Source organism: Bombus terrestris, chromosome 14, assembly GCF_910591885.1.
Source record: "Bombus terrestris chromosome 14, iyBomTerr1.2, whole genome shotgun sequence".
In the NCBI taxonomy this organism is placed as follows: domain Eukaryota; kingdom Metazoa; phylum Arthropoda; class Insecta; order Hymenoptera; family Apidae; genus Bombus; species Bombus terrestris.
The window spans coordinates 1,886,611-1,909,749 of record NC_063282.1 but is presented as its reverse complement, the minus strand read 5'-3'; the positions used below and the strand labels follow the sequence as shown (position 1 = coordinate 1,909,749).

At 32.9% G+C, this 23,139-nt stretch overlaps 1 protein-coding gene and 1 non-coding gene across 3 annotated transcripts; one reads left to right on the top strand and one right to left on the bottom strand.

The window, feature by feature from the left end:
* Nucleotides 1–3: 3 nt before the first annotated feature.
* On the bottom strand, nt 4–11,777 carry LOC100651852 (calpain-D). Of its 2 annotated transcripts, none has more exons than XM_048411686.1 (11): nt 10,809–11,777; nt 9,809–10,176; nt 8,347–9,731; nt 7,978–8,211; nt 7,194–7,586; nt 6,815–7,116; nt 6,697–6,733; nt 6,299–6,624; nt 5,869–6,211; nt 5,601–5,779; nt 4–5,525 (listed from the first exon to the last, which is right to left on the bottom strand). In XM_048411686.1, exons 1-11 carry the CDS (start codon nt 11,129–11,131, stop codon nt 5,345–5,347), a joined length of 4,071 nt encoding a protein of 1,356 aa, XP_048267643.1. In that variant the 5' UTR covers nt 11,132–11,777; the 3' UTR covers nt 4–5,344. The 2 variants fall into 2 exon arrangements, with proteins under 2 accessions (XP_048267643.1, XP_003400411.2); XM_003400363.4 differs by having other exon boundaries at nt 8,347–9,713; nt 10,809–11,776.
* Nucleotides 11,778–12,239: 462 nt separating this feature from the next.
* On the top strand, nt 12,240–12,312 carry TRNAR-UCU. Its single transcript has one exon. It is a non-coding gene; the product is annotated as a tRNA-Arg (tRNA).
* The last annotated feature ends 10,827 nt before the right edge of the window (nt 12,313–23,139 follow it).

Below are 23,139 nucleotides of genomic sequence, written 5' to 3'. Positions count from 1 at the left end.
AAGATTGAAAAAATCACTTTAATCATTACTAATTTGACTTGAGACTGAATGACGATTAATTTCTAGATAATATTCCGATTTATTATTAAATGTACCTATACTACTATATTATATAAATCAAGGGACAATACAATGTCTTTATCATTTCATAAAGTAGTAAATGTTTTTTTTTTTTTTGTATGTACGCGACAAAGTTCTAATAATTATACATTCCATCTATAGGAAATGGGATCAATTCAACAAAGTTTGCCAAATCGGTACACAGACTATCACAAAGTTGATTGCTGGTTCGGGTTCGTACATGGGCGTTTCTAAAATGATCACAGTCGCGTAGACTAAAAGAACGCGTCTAAAAACAGTTTCTTTCTATCAATAAACTTTGTTTTTTTTTTTTTAATATTTTCAGGAATTACTTAATCTTTCCTTTTTCCTTTAATAATTTAATAATTTTTAGATATTGTTTGCATTAATATTTCTCTTGAACGTGTAAATATTTCAGTCTCATTTAAAACGAAGAAAAAAAGAAAATCACATTTATAACGCTTGTATACAGTTTAGAATACACCCGGTACGCAGTTTCGTACAGAGTACGAGTTACTTAATAATTGTAAAATGACACCGCAATATTATACTCTGTAATTACAAATACAATGAGATACCGTAGTATTTTTTTTTTTTTTAATTTTCTTTGCATATTAAGAATATATTCCTAGATATTTTGCGATGGCGTGCGATTACCCTACATCTTTTGCTCCGTTTATATAAATAGTACTAACGCCGTGCTGAAACAAACGATAAATGTTATTTAAGAATTTACAAAAGATCGGCAAAATTATTCATTGACTTTAATGTTACATAATTAATGTTTTTAATGATAGCGTAATCTCCATAAAATTTTGCAGATTTAATAAATGCCATTAAATTTCTGAAAGCTTATCGCAAAAGGACAAAAAGAACAAATATTTATGCTTCGCACATCACCGGCATTTCTTTGACTCCGATATATTACTAATTTTGCTATATTATATAATTTTCTATTTCTTACTTTTTAATCGGTTTAAGCGCTGTCTCAACAAAATTGTGTAAGCATATGCAAAACAACTTACGTGTACCACAAGCAGTGTATAAATTAATCAGCTTCACCCATCCCTTAATTATAATAAATAATTCATTTTATATACAAATTGAATTCTTGTTTAAAACGCTCAAATCCACAAAGACAGTTTTCTAAAATACCAAACACACTTGTTCATTCGCCGTAGCGTTGTGCATAATCAACTACGAACGTTGCTCTCAGAATAATGTCACTTCGTGCTTTCGAAACTTTTTTAAAGTTTTAACAATCAAAATCCAAACATTAAATATACGTTATATCCATTATTCTGATAGTATCGTCGAAGCCACAGTAGTCATATTCTAAAATGGAAATATTTATAATTCTTTCTCAGTAATTATACACACACACACACACACTCGCGAGCGGAAACACACGCACACGCACACGCACACATACAATATTTAAAATAGAATATTTTTTTCTTTGAGAAAAAGTACTATAATATCATTGTGACAACGGAATGGGCCTCTATAAATCATTATTGATTAAATATTTGTTTACAGGTTTTTTTGTTATGCTTTGGTATGGCACTAAGGATTACCTTAAATTCTTTTAATTTAATGTTATGCAGATGCAAGTTATGCTTAGAAAATAAAAAAAGAAGAAACATAAGAAAAGGGAGGAATTAGGCGTTATATTTAATTCTATCATCTGCTTTAGCATTGTTGTTTTTGCATTTGTGTACATGCACCGATGGGACTTATCCTAAAGTTTTGAACAATGGTGCAATTTAATTGATGCTTTAAATTACCATTTAGAGCATAGCAGTCGAATCTGTTGATTCAAATTAAAATTACTATAACAATATAAGTTACCTGCTACCTGTTTTATATTTTTTAAGAAAATGCATAAATATAGGTCTCCATTTTATCTTAAACGTTTTTGTCTGTAAATTAAGGCCATTTGAACAGAAGCTAGTGCAAATAGTATAGTTTATTTATGAGAATAATTCTTTTCATTGCGTCTAACACTTACATAAATTTTAATCACTGTTTAAACTTAAGAAAACTGATTTATGTTAATAAAAAAACATTTCTTTTTTGCTTTAAAGGGTTTCCTTTAATAAATGATTGCCTTAATATTATCACAAAGTGAATGAAAGGGGGTTTGATATCTTTAAATACTTTTTAGTTTAAATAAATCAGAAACAGTTACTATATTAAAATTATTAGGCCACACTCAACAGTTAGATCCGTTTGTTTGAAGCCATTGAATAAAAATAATCTCCTTTTATTGCGTCAAAGAGAAAGCAATGCTTCAGGCGGAACTCAATTAACAATATTAAAAGTTAAATTTTATACCAACAGGAATCAAATATATTAGAAACAGAATATATAGAACACAGAAGTAAATGTATTAATGCAAGTAGAGTTTTTAAATGGATAATGGGAGAATGTAAATAAATGTAAGGAATGTTTTATTCAAAAAAATATATATAACTGATCTAATTAAGAAAGTTATTGCCAATAAGTCTCATAATGCTTATGTGCATAACTTGTTTCTTTTCTTGCATTTGAATTAAGCAAATGCATATATAATAAATACTTTGTACTATCATTGAAATAATATTTATAATGCTGCCTTTTCATTTATGAGGACATTTCTTAACTGACATTTTAATGACAAAAAACGTCATTAGAGCTGATCACAGCATGAGATATTGTCACATTACCACATTCAATATGTATAGAAAATATTAGACAAATTGTCAATCAGATCCAACTGCCATCAAAAGAACATTTCAGTGCCAATTTCATCATTCTTTAAGGACATGGAACATGGCAGTTTAATGTTAAAGCCAAAGCACTCAGCTTTCCATATAAAACTGGATGTTTGCTAGTTTATATAATACACAGTATGTCGGTAAAGATCAAAAATATTTTTTAACTTTCATACAAATAAGTATGAAAGAAAATTCATATAAACTTGTATCTGCAAGTGCTTATCTTTTTAATTATGCTTTATAGAGAATATTAATAAATATTAGATACATTACTTAAATTAATACATTGATTAAAATAATACACATTAATTTTTAATTTAATTTAAAAAATAATTTGTTTATGTATATATATGTGTGTGTACATATATATATATATAAACGAGTTATTTTTTTTATTCACAGCTATCTTTAATTAGATGTCCTTTAAATATGAATGCCATTTACGCATACATGAAGAAAAAATTTGTTTCCTTAGAACGCATAAAGAGTTCGCGAGTTTTCAACTCATAAATACAAATACAGCTGTTCTAATACTTAAAAAATACATATCGAAATCAATTTGCTTATTCGAGTAGTTCAAGAAAATTCGATATTCTTTAATAGATTTAAATAGTGTATAAATTAAATTCGTTAAAACAGATTTAAACAATTGCAATATTTAAAAGATCTCAATTGAAACAACGAACGTGAATTTTGTCGAACTATTCGAAGTACTCAATTAATCGAATATTCGAATCAATTAATTCGATTCAGATTTCGAATATTCGAATATTTCGGGTACTCAACAGCTCTAGATACAAGATTATACAAACTTTTTTACGGTTTACACGCATATAATTAGTATTTGAAAAAAAATGTTCTCGATTTTTATCAATGTCCTGCATAATATGCATAAGAAAGAATTAAAGAGTGTGCCAACATACATCGCATTTAATACATATAATAGACATATTTAAAATTATTGGTTGGTATAACATTAATAAGAATCAAAACTTATAGTTTCACTCTTTTGTATACAGTTTTAACATTAAATTAATCATATGTTAATGCAATAATTTCAATAACAATTTTTTGAATTATTTCATGCTATTCGAAAGGAGATATACTTGTAACATACATATACTTCTCAATTTAACAATCTTTTTCTTTAAAAAAAAAAGGGAATGTTCTATTAAATTGTAACTTCCTTTTTACGTAAGATTATAATGTGCTAAATACGTTTTTTCAAATTGGAAAAAAATGATTCATATATTTCATTATCCAATACTTATCTGTTTCGTTTATAGATAAAACATATATGTATATGTATAAAAATAAAACACAAATTTATTTATGTAAAAAAAATTTATAAATGATTCCGCCTCGTAGACGGCTATTCTGATGTCATGATTACAAAATGTACAAGACTTATAAAATTGACTAACTCGTTAACTGCCACGCTTGTGTATGTATAAAGTTCAAGATATGTATTATAAGTTAAATGAACATAAAATATACATACAACAATCAGTGATAATAATTTTGTTAATAATTCACTACAAAAATTTTTAACAACAATAAAGTTAAACGTACATTGCACAAAATGGCAGTGAACGCGTCACTATACTGTAAAACTTTCAGAGAGATTTTTGGTTCTGTAGCTATGCGCTACGTCCATTTTTAGCACAAGCACTCCATCCAGTTACAAGATGGAAACAACAAAAGTTCAGATGAGACAAAAGTTTTACAATGTGACCAATATTCGAAAACCCTCACTTAAACGGCCAGTAACATCAGCTCTCATACACAATATACAATACATGTACTTTTAAATGTGAGTTCTGAATACGGCCTGTGTATTCGAAAATAGGATCGACTTGTGAGATGCAAAAATTGAAAAAATTTCGACCCATAGTTATACCATACTCTAAGCAATTCCAAAAAGAGTGTATATGTTTTTCATTATCAATGACTGTTATTTATTTCACTTCATATATTATTACTGTATAACTTTTACGCTTTGTTACTTTTTATGGTGCTTATATGTTACGTTGAGAAAATAATTTTTTTTATATAACAAGCAATGTGTTTAATTTGTTCTTCCATAAATATTTAATTTCCCTTAAGTCTTCTTTATGGATCAATGGTTCCCGTAGAAATGCTTAATTTGCACGCAAGTTTTAAAGTATATTCATTTTCATTGATACAACGAATGATTTCTACCTAATTAAAAAAAAATATTTTTAACCACTGATCTCAGAGAGAGAGAGAATCATTGTATATTAATTGTTAATTATTGTAGTATATCCAATAGTGAGCTTGTCGTAATGCTAAAAATTTTCATACAACATGAATAGCTAGAAAGCACAGAATGTATTATAGTTTCAGTACTATTTCTTCTGTACCAAAATCTTTCTAGCTTGCTTTGGTAAATTTCTGGATATCACGAGTACATAATAAATCTCTTACTTGACAAACGAGATACATTTAAACATTGTCCTATTTGTTATTAATCACTCATTTGTTCACGTGATTAAACGAGGACTATGTAAACCTTCGACTTGAGTATCAATTTGAGGACAATGTTGAGTATCTGGCGGACCCCAGTCATGCAAGTTTCCACTGTTAGCTAGTCTGTGCGTAAGTCGATGTGCTATCGAAAAACCTCCACTACCTTCCAATTGTGTTAAAACTATGATGACTTGTCTACAATAAAAAAATTTATCGAATAATCTGCCATAAATGTTGATTTCAGGAACAAATATAAAAGATCTATTTTACCTGTGTAGCGGGGGAACACTATCGGCAGTTCTGAGTTGTCCTCTTGTGGATACAACGTTATAGCTTTCATGGCAGTCACATTTTACATGAATCCATTTATTTACATGACGATTTTCTACCATTACTACAAGTCCAGCCCAACCTTTAGTTAAGTAATAAGCAGTCATTCCCTCTCTTCCCTACATATAAATATTTTACAAAATACTGGGTTTTAGAGATACACGAACGGTTTTGAAATTGAAGTTGCAAGTTACAGAAATATTCTTACTTCATGTCTCTGTCCTTTTGCTAGAGTTAAACTTATTATAGCATCAGCTAAGACAAATGCTGGTGGGGAAATTTGCTCAACTAATAATCTCTTTGAACTATGAATGGCAAGAACGTACTCAGGGTAACTGGAAGTATCTTCCATTCCTGTGTGCCAATGATTAAAGGCCAAACATACAACAATATACAAATCCCTTTCTAACATTTTGTGACATCCAACGAATCCACGTACTTGTCGCTTACTATGTTCTACTAATCTCCCCACTTCTGGTGCTGCTGGTGAACGTGTACGAAAAACAACTACGCACAAGTCCAACTGAGAACGTTGTGATTTTTCAGAATTCCTAAATATATATGCAAGTATAATAGACCATATCCTTATATTTGATATAATTATACAAATGTATATAAAATGAGATAATAAAATTTACCTTTGTCCTTCTTGAAATAAAGTAAATTCTGTTTCAGTAGGTTCTAGTACCGTTAAAAGTACACATGATAAATGTCTGAGAGATGATAAAGGTGGAAGTGTCCCACGTAATCTAACTTCACTCCATCCAACTCTAGTTTTACAAATATCAATACAATCAAAATATTTCAATACATCGTCAAAAGAAATCCAGAAAACACCGTCAGAAGCACCATGTGGCATGAGCATTTCCCGCAATTGTGGTGTCCAAATAGGACTATCATCAGACCAATCACCCTTCCAACTATAGTGACCCCATGGATTACGTAATCTCAATAATCGTATTCCCTATCAAATATATTACTCAAAGTACTTGTAAGTTTTTAATCATGTATCTATAAATATGCGTATTTTTTTTACCTGTACATCTCGTACATCGAGAACAGAATAAGCGTGCCTAGAAAAAATACAATAAGTTTTTTATAGAATACTAAATAAATATACATAAAATTTTTAACTCTCGTCGAACTTTTTCTACCTTGGTCTTAAACCTTTACGTTGATATTCTTCCTCATCAACTTTCATATTACCACCTCCACAACTAGCACCCATTAAAAACATAGCTTGCCTTGAAGATAAAAGTTGTGCCCATATTAAATCCTTATCAAGTTCATCTTCACTTGGCAAAGCAGATGGTTGTAAAGGCACACTCTCACAAGGGGCACCTGTAAGTGTTGCTAGACCTTCTATTGCACGTCCAGATACTAAAGCTTCATAGCAACCATGAATTTTAGCCACTGCTTTTTCAATTAATGGCACCCAAAGTTGTTTTCTTTTTGCCTACAATGTATTTTATCAAAATTATGAATGAAAAAAAAGAAGTAATAACTTTTCACTTATAATGTTAAGATATAAACCTGAGAATATACAAGATGGCCTCTTTTATCACAGGGTAGCAAGTCATCAACAAGTACTGTGGTCCATTTTCCATCTTTACATAATCTTACTTGATAAGCTCCTTCTGGGCAGGTTTCCCTCATTACTAAGACTCTCTTTACAAGCTCATCACTTTCAGCTAAAACAGCTAAAGCTGAAAGTAACCAACAGTTTCCTAATACACCTTGTGAGATATCAGAAGGCAAGGGTTTCCTAAAAACAGCCCAAGGCAGTTTGGAATCAACCGTAGAATCAACATTAATTTGATGAGGCCTTCTCCATTGAACAACATGGTTATCTTTTGTTTCAGCTGGATTGTAATATAGAGATTTTGGAGCTGGTGGAAATGAGTCATCGACAAAAGGTTCATTTGTCTATAAAATAAGTAAATTAGTTAATACTGGAAATCTTGCATTTAAAATATACTAGCCGAAAATATTTTCAATTTATTTAAACGAATATTATGAACTATTTAGATTTGGACTTTATACATTTTATATTTCATAAACTAAAAATATTTACTAAAACATTTATTTTCTTAGTATTATAATATAAAAATAATAAATTAATATAAATAGGGAAAATAAAAATCAATTGATGTGAAAAAATGTATAATGCAAAAAAGAAAAAGTATAATTATATTTTTCAAATGTAATTTACATATATAAAAACAAATTAATTTGAACATTTTTTCTAAACTGTTTTCTTTGATCGTAAAAAATCGTCTTTGTTATAATTGTATGATATAATTTATGATCAATATACCTCTTTGCAATAGCGAACAATTCGCTCCCATTTCTCCAATGCTTCTCTTTCCTCAATTTGTCTTAAATTCTCCATAACTACGCTTTCTTGCCGTTGCATTGTAAGTGTACTTATGCCAGATTCAATAATTCTAGGCCTTTCACCTGGTAGTTGAGATAAATTTTTTGAGATTTGGCACATTTCACAAATTCCGTTTGTACTCTTATTTTCATATGTGCACAGTTTACACTGCCACTGGAAACATTGAAATGTTTCATATATAATAAATTTATATAGAAGATGAAAGCCGATAGGAAAATATATGGATAATATATATATTTGAATATTTTACTAATAAATATATATAAAACAGCTATAAGAGAATCGTACTTGACCATGAGTAGAATCTCTAATTCTTGAATGTCTTTTATCTCCAATTGAAGAACCATTCCTTCTTACAGAATTTCTATGTCTTGGAGTAACAACTTTTGAATTTATAGGGGTTGAACAAAGTCTTGGACTCGGACTTCTTGATCCAAAAAACCTGCTATCCTTTGGTACATCTAGAAAATCTGCCAAAGTCTTACAAGCATTGCAAGTTTGTGCTGATAGCGGATTCCTTAATGTACACGATGGACACACCCAGCTTTCTCCTTTTCGTAACGTAGCGTCTTCTAAATGCATGATACTTTTAAGCTTTGAACCACCGCACGCTTCGCACGTTGTTCTCGAAGCGGCATTTAATAATGTACATTTTTTACAAGTCCACACTGGGGAGGGTGGATCAACTTGATCATCTAAATCAGATTCTGCTGTAGCCAATGTAGCAGTTTTCTGTGGAATGTATCTTACACTATCTCTGGATACTACAATTGGAGATTGTGAATGCATCGAACAACTCGTTTCATCTTTTGTGACGGTTATTAGACTAGGTTGCATTAACGAAGGCGGTGATCGAGAAGATCCACATATATCGCAACCAGTTGACCATAAAGGATTATACGCGTAAGAACATTTCCGACAAGTCCACATACGTTTTAACGAGCTTACATTCGGTAGATCACCGACAGGACTAGTTGCTTCGCTATGTGCTTTTGTGGGTACAAGACCTAATTTATTATTTTGTTTTTTTGGCAATGGCGGCGGTATATCAGGGTCGGTAATTCCAATGTAAGAATATTTTGGTCTTGTACTAAAACCAACAGAATGTGGTGGTACTGCAGGTGGTTCATCTTCATTGAGACTTCTACGATTGACGATCTTTTTCTTTCGAGATACATTTGTAACGGATTCGACATCAGAAAAAGATCGTCTATAAGACAATGGACCTGCAGAAGATAGAGCACGTGGTTCCCAGGCAGGTACACTGATAACTACTCCACTGCAAGGAGCAGGACTTCTAGGAGCTTCACATGCCTCGCATTGTTCTAGGCCAGGAGCATTATCAAGAGTACAATTATCACAACTCCAGAGAGCATCATCCTGTTGAGATTCTGAGACTACTAAACTTGTTGGTCTTTGAATTGCATGTTCAGATAATTTATGTACAACAGATCCATTAGATAAAGAGCGACTAACTTTAGATTTGACTCGTTCATAAATTGAAGGACTATGTCTTTTTGGTGAACGTTGAGAGGTATCAGTGGTATTTGTGTAGGAAAGTGTAGTAGACTCCATAGTTTCTATCGGTGGCAAGGTCCAGTCTTCTCTATCTTGTCTCCTTTCACTACGACTTATACTTGTTAGTTGTGCCATATCTATAGAATACAGATAAGCTATATAATATTTGTACCACAATCTTGTTCAAAATAGTATTAAAATATTATTAAGAAATAAATTAAATAATTTATACCCTTATTGATAATTCTTGCATCGTTTGTAGAAGAACTTGTTGCATTGACATCATCTAAAATATTGGCCAGAAGTTCGGATGCAGCTTTGAGACGATTTGTTTTACGTGAATTTAATTTTTTGCGTTTACGTGCTCCAATCTGCCTTTTGCCTGTTTCGGCTATAGAAGAATTTGCATCACAAGCTATGCAAATTATACCAGAACTGCAACTGTTGTCTAACAAACAACGAACGCATGTCCATTGTGTTATTAAGGAAGGTAGAGAAGAAGATCTTTTAACTGGCTCTTTTTTAGAAGACTTTCCATTCCACGAATCATGGTGAGATTTCTTTATATGATTATCGAGTAGAATTAAATTGCCCTCTGAGCTAAAAATTGATATGAAAAATAATAAACAATTACTAAATGGACAACAACCACTGGCATATATGATAACGTAATAAAATTAAGGAAGAGGAAAGAGTCAAAGAATATATAACATTTTTATAATGAAACTATATATTTAATTATTTTCTAGATATGAAAAAACTCTACCCAAACATAAAAAAAGGATAACAACTATGAAAAAATATATGCTAACTTTGATATTATTCTAAGTATATTGAATCAATAGTGAATGCGGAAGCCTGTATTCGTAGATGCAATAGTAACTTGTCATATCTACGTTTATGCGAACATGCAACAAATAAACATTTGTATTATATTCCCCTTACAAACCATTGTTCTGTGCATTGTGTGAAATCCTTGGCACAAATTAAACTTGTTCAGTGAGAGGTAGAGGAAAGCTCATACTATGAAAATACCTTTGCTCAAAAAACGAGATATTACACCAAAATGATCGCACTGATACGAACTGATAAGTATTACATTCGAGGAGAAGTCGACAAGATTTTGCGGAGAGTTCGGTAGACTGTATACAAACACGCGAGAAATCGAAGATGGGGGTAGGGAAGGGGAGGGGGTTGCGGACAGAGCAGAGATGAGTTAACAATTTTCTCACCGATGTATGAGATCGGTTTTGACGTATTGATAAGTTGCCGGACGCGTATCGCCCGTTGCTGGCTTCTCCAAACGAAGTTTCGGCGGAGGTGTTGGCGGAACAGAGACCGAGGAAGAGTCACCTTCCTCGTCGTCTCTTTGCTTTTCCTCCTCCTCTTTTTCTTCGGGAACTTTGCGATCCAAGCTCAGGCCGAGCCTGAGATTTGCTTTCTCATCACTCCTAAGCCGAGTAAGGCCGCACCTGGCGCATCGCGTGCTCTCCGTTGGATTTATCAGAGCGCACTCCGAGCAATGCCACTGCAACACCGATGCGATCGAGCCCATTCTTTACACGTAGTCATGGCTCCTTTGCTAACAGGATCACTGACTTTTATAGCCACGATCCCTTTTACTCGAAATATCACCACACCTCTACGCGAGGACGAGGATCAACGATACCGTGAAACACATTCCGTGATAATTCTTTTCCGCTGCGGCGGTTGCCCGCCGTTCTTTGTCATATGTTTCAGGACGGCCATCTTTTAAGCCCCTTCTCCTCGCACTCTCACCCAATGTTTTATTCTATCTCTTTCTTCCTTTTTTCTCCCTTTCTTTCCGTCGTCGCATCACACAGTGAACATTCAAATGCACACACAACTTCAGTGCATCTATTCTCTGTTTTTCTTTTCTCTCTCACCTTTTAGGCATCTTATTTATCTAAATATTTCTTTTCTCACTGTTTAATCGTATTTGCAAGTATAGTCTAATATGAGATATACACAAATAAATCACTGATTAATCCATATTCGTTCACTTAAAGGCAAAGAACGAGATGAAACGCGTCAATTGCAAACGGTAGACATCGTCTGTGTACCTACATCGCTGTAGCCTGAGCAAGTGTGTTGACTACATTGGTTGCTGGCATACACAGGGCTGTATGATTATTATCATACGTGTACACTGACGTAATGAAAATTTGTAGATTTCGGAATCACGCTTTTATTTATATTAGTTATTACCCGCGAATGATTAATTAGTCATTATTACGTTGAAATAATATTCTATTTAAAAGTATTGATAATAAAATAATAGTTTACCTTCAAATATTTAACATTTGAAATGTACCCTTTTTAAATAAAAATTAGTTGTTCATTGTATTGGTTAGTTTATACGAGTTTATTTATCAAGTTAAATATGACGTAAAAAAAGGATTACATTAAACAAAATTTCAAAACGAGAGTAGAAAGTATAATTACACTATGTAAAATAATCAGTTTTCTGAAATTTGTTTAATATATCGATCAATTTGTTGTGTTTAAACTTGCGCTTAGAATTTTAATCGTTTCGTTTCTTTTTTATACGTCACTGGTTAACATAAACTATTACGTACATCAGCGACATCTATGATTAACTATATTTTATTAATTATCATAAGAAACATTACGTACACCAAGTCCCTGTGGCGCAGAGGATAGCGCGTTGGACTTCTAATCCAAAGGTCGTGGGTTCGATCCCCACCAGGGATGGTAATCGACCATTCTTGGTCCTCATTTTTTTTTAAATAATTTTTAGCTACAAATTTCAAATTATAACAATCTAAATTTTATTTTTACATTAATCTACTGTACTAATATTAAACAGCAATTTAATTATCGCTATTGATCCGCCATACTATCCTTTTAAATTTTATTACAATCTTTTATCTTCTTTTATTTGCACACTTAAAAGTAGATGTAAAATCAATTGATTTATCTACAGGAATATCTCTTCTTCGCGCCTTCCTGAGTACTACGTTACTTTTACTACACTCACTCTTGTGTTTGTTTTAATTTTAGTTACTTTCGACTTGGAACGAAAATATCCCGATGCACAGCAAACGTAAAAATAGTGAATACGAAGGTGAATAGACTTGGTTTGGATATTGCTGGTATATTTATGATCAAGCATTATTATACCAAGCTAATGTAATGGTATATTACAATGGAACGAGGCAAATAGTTATCGTTCAACAATTATGGTATTTATTTTTCCATCTTTTGACCTTTATTATTAATTGAATTCTAGTCTTTATTACTGTCAAAAAATATACAAAATTTATATTATTTTTATCTCGAAGTGTTATTCTCGAGAATCGTAGAAATGACGAAATTTTGTTATTATGAAATTATGTATATATGAACCTCACATAAATAATTATATAGATACTTGCTGGGTGTATTTTATCTGTACTACAGCTGCCAAACATTACAGAAGATTGCGACGCCTTCTTTTCCAAGAATCTATTATTTCTTCCAAGACCGTTTTCCCAGAACGTATGTATATTATAATAGATTGTATGACTCTCACAATCAGTACAAGAGTTATGAAAAGAGAAGTTATCTATTCTCGAACATTTTATCGTAGAAGTTCTGTTTGTAATTTTTATCTTTTAATTTAAAAGAGTGGTATTTTGTAACTTTTCTTTATTTTGGTGATATATATATCAAACATAGCTGCTATAATGCTTTTCAATTTTTCAAGAAGAAAGAAGTAGCGTTGTAACAACCGACGTGAGTATCGATTACGATTACAAAGTTGTTACTAAACTTACATTAAGGTAATCGTACGCCTTTTACGAAGAATGGAATACTTTAGAAATTGTAAGAACAATGAATGTAATAATTACGATTGCGATACACGATAGAAATAGTATTGAAATTGTTATTCCCATTTTTCTTGCTAGAAGCAATAGATATTTCGAATATTTTTTAATTCTATATATTTTTAATTATTTAATACCGCAAAACCTATTGTATCGATCAAATTATTTTTATATATTCTGTATTCTGTATTCTAGTCAATGAAAAGCCACGAAGCGCAAGATCCAGAAGCAGATGAGACGTTCAACGAGTAAACGATTCAAAGACCCCACCGATTAAAGGGATACAAACGATATCAATTAATTGCTTGACTTCTAAATACACTGTTAGATTAAGCGTATCATCGATTCTGCTTCTACAGAGCAGGTGTTATCATTTATTACAATTTAAGATACCCTCGGTGTTACGTTATATAATTTAACATAGATTTTCGTAAAGTACGATATTTGTAATCAATATTGACGCGATCAATCGATACTTGGAAATTTCAACTTTTTTAAACATTGTATGCGTTTATGCTCTATCAATCTTGAGCCGAACGTTATGTAAAGGTGACTCAGATCGATTAAAGAAATCAATTATAAACGACTAGTTGCAAACACAGGATCGACTAATTAATGCCATATCCGTTGTTACGTAACGATCGTTTGAAGGCATTGTGTCTTTTTAAACAGCCAGATAAATAAATATAAAATAAGCTGTAGTCCGATATTCGCTTATAATATTATATTTTTAACGCGATAGAAGTATCATGCATAAAACAGGGACGAAGTTTAGGCGCTCAATCTTTCCAAAGATCGAACGCCGGAGAATACGAATCTGTCTATTTCGAACATTGATCGATACTTCATTAATTATTAATGAACGCCTCTTACACTTTCGATTGAACGAGCACGCCGCTGTCTGCCGTAGGCGTAGTTTCCTTTCGATCGATAATTTATGCCTGGCTACTTAATTGAGTTCTGATTTTGGATGGACAGAGTTACGTGCATATTTTCCATTAATTATAAATCGAAGGTTCGTTACGGTGCATAGCGTATTAATATCGTCACGAACGAAATAAGATGGAATCGAAAATAGAATGCCTGCTTGGGAATTCCCAGGATCGCCGGATACTATACTAATAAGAAGGAAAAACTGGATCGCTGTTTTTGCCAGTGAACTTACCTCCGAAACACTGAGTCAGCGTATTACGATTTTAATTATATATTTATATAGACTGAGTCATGCAATTCGACCACGTTCTGCCTCGTTTACATACTTTGTGTATACGACTATTAGGAGAAAGACACGCCGCCGAAAGAAATCCAGCAGCTTAATTATTTCCGCGATTTTAATTTTGTGACAGGAAGTATAGAGAAAGAGGTATAAGAAAATACGCGTCAACTATTACGAAAGAAAAATTCAAGAAGATGTAAAATACAATTTACATATGAGGAGAACGTTATATATACGTTCTATGGATTTTTGCTATCGTAAATGTTCCATATCGTATAAAATCGTGCAATTTAGTTATAATATGAGTGGAACGATTAAACTGAATTTTTATTCGGCAGGTTGTAATGACGAGCATGAATGCAAATGATAGCGGGTTCGCGTGAGTCATATCCGGAATTAATTCTTCTGCCATCTCGATGTCGACACGTGACAAATTTACCGCTAATCAATCTTGCACAGCTGTATTTTTAAACCACGTTATTCACAAAACGAGCTCGGCTTATGCAATTCTATTAAACATATAGCGATCGAATGAAATTAATCTTTTAAATAAGATTCGTATTGCTGCGATTGTATTTCAGAAAGGAATCAAGAAAAATAGGTATTTTCGCGTAGTATAATTCATAATAATCTATCTCAGGCTTGACTTTTCTTTCCTTGCACACTCTTATCGGATAATGATAAACCGAGTATTATACTTGTTCTGAGAAAAGTTACAGCACCGTTAGAAAACTGCAGAATGATACAAAAACTACACCTAAAAGTCATCGTTAAATGTAGCAAGAAACGATAATAGGAATTATCAATAGAACATTGTGTGAATCGTTTAATAAGCACAAGCGTAAGTTTCGTTCCGTTCGAGTTATGTTATTACGATGTTACGGTAATAGTAATAGCAATAAAAAGGATAGCAAGTATTTCTACGTTAATGTTATAATTGTTGACATAATGTTAACGTGCTAAAAATATAGTATCGAGATCTTTTTGCTTCTGTATCGATATTTTTATCTTATACGTGGATATATCTCTAGACAGGAAATCAATATGACAACATCATGTAGAAAAGAAGATGAAGCAATTCGAAACAAAAAGAGTAAACAATAACACGTGGCAAGTAACGCGTAAGTATTGCACTTAATCCAAGCTTCAGCATAAAAAGCAACAAACAAGAACTTCAGGCATAAAGTTGCGATCAAACCTGTTTAGATACTTTACTCTCGAAAAGGCGTAAAACTAAAAAAACGAAAAGAAATGTCAACCAATTGAATACGGAATATCGTTATTGTAAAATATAAGATAAATAGAAAATTACAGCAACACAGAGAGATAAACAAAGTATGGAAAACGCGAAGATCTTGTGGGAAACGTTGAAACGATCTGATCACGTCGTATTAATAGCAATAATCAACGGATAAAATATGCGATATTAAAAAATTATGTTTGCATGCTAATTCGAAGCAGCGATACTGCGATCTTGTATGCAATTAAGGGATTAATTAAAACGAATTTATGAACGTTAATCAATGAACGATAATTTTTTCTCTGTTAAATTATAACGCGCTTAATGATATGCATTTAGACATTTAATAACTTATTAAATACACAGATGCCTGTGTAATCATGCGTGTGCAAAAAAATGTATAATATGCAAAAATCACGTCGATTTTGGAAATTATAGTTACATAATTGAAAAGTCGATGTAGTTTAATTAATTTGACCGTGAACGATCATGCAAATTATTATACGATGTTTCGCGATACAATAAATATGCAATGCGATATTTTTATACAATTGAAAAAATTGTAGGTGCATGTGACTTTATAATTCTTTTAAATTCAAAGCAACGAACTTTAAGCTTAATTAACATGTTAATATAATAAGTATGGATGGCTCGATTAGCACGTATTCGGTAATCGGTAAAACCGTAGTCCAAGGTACTTGTTTGTCACATTTTACGCGTCTAACATGAATAATAATGCATTTTTTAATAAATGCACGCGAATCGTTAGTTGATCTATAATTCTAAGTGAATTTGCACGTTACACTCGCGAGATAAGCTTGCTCAGCCTCGTTATACTTTCCAATAAATTTCTCTTTGATGATTTTCGTATACGAGATATTTCTATCGAATTGCATGTGCTGTAATTATTAAGCCAGTAATTAACAGAGCGAACGAAATCCCAATAAAAATTGTTCGTATAATCTTTGCATTATGAACGTGAAAAGAGACGTATAAAGAATAATATCCCGAACTTCTGGAATTTCTCGACATCCGATAGGAGTACTTCACGTTTATGCCAAGTATTTGTTTGTTCAGAAAATATTAATTAAAAACATATTTAACGAAAAGAGCAACGATATATCTAATTTTGGCAAATTTACTTTTCATTCAATGTCAGATTACACTTTAACCTAATTTATTTAAACTCGTTATACTTGACGTTCTACATCCAATTTTTATCACCCATTTGAATGTTAATTTCGACTAAAAAGCAATGACATAACAAACGCTGGAAACTTCTGTTAACGAATCCAATTCACCGAAAGTTTACATTTAGGAGAATAGTATTATCTTCAAGGGAAAAAATAATTCATTATCATAGGCAAAAGATATAACGAGGCATCTTATTTCCTCGGAGAGCTAAAATTACTGTTTATCGGTGTTATCAGTACAAGTTTGACGTATGTATTTAGTATTTGTTCATTCCAAATCGTTTTATCGGTGTCGTAAAAAATACAATTATAAATAGATATCTGCCGCAGTAGACAAACAGATACTGATTTGTAATAAGCAAGAGACGGATGACCGCAAATTTCATGGGTGTAACTCTTGTTTATGAAAGATTAAAAAGAATTATTTCGTATCGAAGATCAATAAAGTAGAATCTCGTTGAACGTTAATGAGCAAATGATTAATTTCTTTATAAAAGATATATATATATGCTATAATTTTAAACCCGAATATCTTATATCGCATAAGTTTTCGATATTTGTCATGTCGTTTATTTTTAATTACAATTATATAAATACAATAAATGGTAAAAATGGTATTACTATAAATGGTAAAAATTATCAAGAACATCGAGGTGAATAAAAAAAGTAATTTTGTAACCACGTTCTCCTGTATTCGATACTACCATATTAAGTAACGAAAACTGGCTTATCAAATACATGGCTTGAGTTTGCTTTTAGTCCCATTTGACGTCCATGTAAGAATTAAGAAAACTTATCATGGATAACACTTGTAGGACTGTAGTACAAAGTATTGCGTTGTTATAACTATATAAAGACTTTAACTATATAGAATGGAAAGAGAAAGGAATATGGGGAAAAACCACATTTTACATAGACGCCGAGTTTCGAACCTGGGAACTCCAGTTTACAAAGCTCGGCCTCTATCCGTTCCACCATTCTATCCTTCTCTGTATATCGTTTTGTAACGCAGTATAGCTGGTACATACACAAATTGGATGATTATTTTCCTATCTATCTATAATTTTCTAGTTATTTGTAATCTTTTTATTTTCCAAAAATATAAATATGTTTCAATACATCTATCGTTTATTAAATTTAGTTATATAAAAATAATATAAAATGACATTGAAATGAAATAACACAAGGTTTTCCTCGTCAAATTTAATATAGATCTTTAATATTTTGTTTCAAAGTTTTTGTCTAGAACTTCTCGTCTTTAAAATTTTTAAGTCTCGAGCAAAATTTACGATTATTCCACGTTTTTAAAGGCAAACTCGTAACTAGATTGATACGCAAGTTTGGAAGCAATAAAAGTACGGAAGAAAGTCCTAAATTAACGTAACGAGGATATTAATTTAAGAATCGTACTGTTCGTTCGTGCAAGTTTGAAACTAAATGGAACCAGTAAAGTAGACCGGTTGAAACGATGATGAAAGAGACGAAAGTGCCTGTATCAAAGAAATACCAAGAAAAATGATGCGACAGAATGACTAGGAAACGATGAAAGTAGCCGGCTTAGAACGATGACACCTCGAAATAAAAATGCCGAAAGAGCCATAATTAGACCGAGAAGGACGAGGAAGAGAAAAGAAAAATCGTTTTCATAATATTCTTACACGTTTTCAAGTATTCGTCGTGTTGAAACAGCGTGCAACCCATGGAGAAAGTAACGACATTGGTAAGATGACATTAAGAACGTGTCAGTTTGCAATTGTGAAAGAACAATGTGAATGGGCAACGTTGGAGATTGTATTTCTTATTTCGTTAGGAGGCTATTTTATACCTTTAAGTATAGCCTAATACTATTTTAAGCGTAATCGTTTAATCGTAGAAAATTGAATCGAATCGATCTTATAAATAATTTTATATTTCCATATACGTATATAAATTTAGGATTTTTAAACGGTTCCTTCGATCATCTTACGTTATATATTAATTTATATATAGTATTTATATACGTACGTATGTATTACAAGAATTCATACGTCCACAACGATAAATTATCCATTACAGCCCACATAATACCAATCACATGGTTAAGAGTGCAACTAGAACCAAACGTAACCGGTTTACGTTGACTGAAAAATTAAAGGGAAGTCACGCGTGCAAAGTTTTATTCTCTATACGTTGAATTAACTGTTTTGCAACCAACGAATGACAAGAAATGTATTTATATTTCTTACCCGTAAATGTACTTATATAAGCGAAGGAAAAATTTAAAAATTTCTAACTTTTTACATCTCATAGGCATAGAGTAAAGTATCGGGTACTGTGCAAATCCTTAGATTTTGTTAATCGTCGAAAGTGAAAAATCGCTATAGTTTCTATCGAACGTTATTCTAATGCCATTGTTAGATTTGTATATATCTAGTGCGTACGTATTTGTACATATATTTATATATATATATGCACACATGAGAATCACGTGTAGGAAAAAAAGCACGCGCTCAACGAATGTGATTCTAAACGTGTACATGCATGTGCAATAACGCAGCACGTGTATCTTATAACTCGCTATCACGTTTCGCAGGATATTAACGAGTAACTCGAAACTATAACTTCGAAACGAAATACGATAATTACGTGATTAGAAAACAGAGGCGAGAATTTTTGAATAATTATTTAAATCGATTTACGTTTTAGTCGTCCGTCTAAATTTTTCCTAAAATTGGTAATTTCAGTTTCGTAAAAAAAAGGACCGCGATGCTACGGCGTCGCGCGATTTCTAATATCGCACGGTCAACACGCGTATGAATAAAAAATCACATTTCGTGACGCGATGTGCAAAGCATAGACACGTAAACAGTAGAAATAACTTCCGGCAGTTTTAAATTCATTAATTTCAAAAGTTACCAAACGTTAATCACGTTCGTTAAAACGGTTACGTTTGTATCGCGCTTATGTCAGCCACGTTGCGCGTTGAACATCCTGAACACATCCTTTTATTTACTTTGCATTATCATCGAGGCATGTATCCAACTTTAAAATTACACCATGAATGGATTAGATAACAGGAGATAGGTAATGACGTCAGTCGAAGAATCGATGCATCGATCGAATATCGTCATCGTCGATTAAGCGTGTACCAGGTATAACTCGAATGACCTGTAACGCTTTTAGAAAAATGAAAAATCGATAAAATCACCGAACCTAATGCATGCTTATCCGGTCGTGAGCGATGAGGAATCTTCCACTAAGTTTCTTCCCTTAATGAGCTATTGATTACCATTAAACCGTGTTGAAATTAACACCGTTGCAGAGGTAATTTAATTGCGGATACATAACACAACAGAATAGAAAGTTCAATTCTATTATGATAAAAGCAAGGAATACACTCGGTCGCTTAATCGACATCGACGTACCTTTTCCTTCGTTCGTCCAACGTTTCCCAAAGTTTTGTTGCTTTGAACGCAATGCAAATTTATTTATTTATTAGACGGCTAGAAGAATCGAGAAAAACAGAGATATTGCTTGTTACGCGCGTCTGAGAAAATAATACGGAAGCGATATACGAGTATGGAAGAGTGGAAAGGTGTGTAAAGTGATAGCGAAATGAGCGGATGTTTAGACTATCGATAGCGAATGAAGATCGATTCGGAGAATGAGCGCGTGGATGCATGATGTCACGTGAAAATTTGGCACGAGTGGCAAGAATCGTGTTGCGCGCGTAACGTCTTTACGGGTGTGTTGCGTGTTGCGAAAGCAAAACGCAGTTGCTTGGTAAAAAGAAGCGAGAAGCGCATCACGCGATGGCAATTGTCGCATTTTTTTCTTTCGTGTCATTACTTCGTTTAATTATAGATTATTTTATTGTCACGCGAAAGATATTTCTAAATCCTTCGCGTATACCTTGAAATTACTGAAAACAAATATTTCTCTATCTTTTTCCCCTTCGACTCTACAATTATGAAAAGCAACGATTATCTGCGATAATCGTTGGAATGAAAACGCACTACTATTGTTTTAACGCAACCGGTTAACAGAGAATTTCCAATGGAAACGTACCAGGAAGCTCGTGGTCTTATTGCTACAGCAACTGGGCTTTATTATTTGTTACCATGCAGTCGTATCGAAACGAATTAAAATCGTCGTCTCAATTGACCTAATACGAATCGCTCAGACCCCCTGTGAGCGTATCTCCATGGAAATGTACGTATGTAAATCAAAATCAATTATGTGCGAATAGTTACGTGAAAGAAGCGATATCATGTTGTACAATACGATATAACAGAATCCGGTATACATGGCAGTGAAACTGCTTTAACAGTGTTACGTAATCTTGAATCACACCGTATTGCCGCACCGAATCGCAGAAAAGTAACAAGATTTTGAAAGACAGGTTTCTCGAAACCTTCGGGACAGGATTTCATTTTTCTTTACTTTCACGCTTTTTTAGACGTATATTTTGTTAATATTTCGAGTCTCGCAGATGTGGACATTACATGTTCGATAATTTTAGAACAGCCCGATCTTTTAATCTCTTACCATACTGTATAGAAAGGATTATCGTTATCATCGTTAAAAATTCCCTCTTTTAAAATAATTCCAAATAATTTCTGAACCGAAATTATACGAATAAACGCATCGTGCGTTTTTATACGTATATTATACAAGATGAGCGATTTATTGTGGAAAGGAAGACAGTCTCTCCTTCCGGTTACGTTATTCCCGTATACTAAGGTGTACCCATACGAAATCTCGTATTCGCAATGGGTAAGGTCATTATGCAAGAAGCTCGTATCCCACGATAGTAAAAATAAGTAATTTTAGAGCGTGGGAGGCTCTCATCATTTTTACGCGAAATTACTTCGTTTTTGAAGTAACCTTCTATTCGTGCGTTTAATAAGTTCGTTTCCAAATTCACATGCCGGCGACCGAGAGAGAAAGCAGACGTTTGCTGCATGGAAACTAAACATCGGACAGTTAAGAGACTTTGGAACGAAAATTATCGCAGGCAACAAAGAATCGGTAGTTTAACATGGAAATTATCTGTGAAACATTCTCCTTCGATGACTCAATGCAAAGATGGTGCAGGGAAAATCAATATTTGAACTAGCGATAACCGAACAGACCTTAAAACTCAATGAAATGTAAGGACAGTTTACGAGCAAATAACTTTTGTTCTATTACGATCGGATATTTTGCCCGTCCTCTTTATTGACAAACGGAATTCAGAAACGGAATGACGAATAAAACGATAAATCCTCAAGCTGACAAGAACGTCGTAGAAGAGATAACAAAAGCAATTTTGTAAGCTTTCAGGAAGAATGGTAGAAAGATTTGCAAAAATTAGTTGACGAAGACAAAGGGAGACGAACGAGATATTCTCTGACCGCCTTCTTGGGGTCTCTAGTTGGTCGCCATGACGACCTGAAGGGTCTATGCTCTCCGGTAACTCTCGAGGTCGACAAGGACAAGTCGTCAAGGGGTGCCAGCAACACTCGTTTCTACCGCTCGTCACATATTCGCCAGAGCGAGAACTCTTTTATTCCGACAAATACCATGTTCCGTCTCTTAGCAAGTTTCGCTATAAATCTCTTTCGTTCGAAGGAAGTAGGAAATGACATACCACCAGTTAGCACAGAGTCGTGCAACTTCTCCCACGATCTTTCTATCATTTCCTTACGACACAAATAGAAAGGGCTTTGATACAAATGTGAAAATTAGTAGGAAGAAATTTGTGCGATTGTATACGACGTTATTCTTTGTTTCGTTTCAAGTTGGCAAATGCCTTGGAATTCCAAACGGATCGTTGTACCATTTTTCTTCAGGAAGTCAGGTTCAGAGATAACATTCTTCGGCGTTTAGTACGTATCTCGTACAAAATGTCTATAATTGAGCGTAATTAGTTAATTTCATGTAATCTCTTCCGTTTGAGAATGCAACGAACCGGTCCATTCGCGTGGACCATGTGTGTTGGATAAACTTGACGAATTTATGGCATGAATTAATCGCCGGCTACGTGATCTTCCTATGAAGATACAATTTTTCGCATCATACATAATCTTTCGATTTTTACTG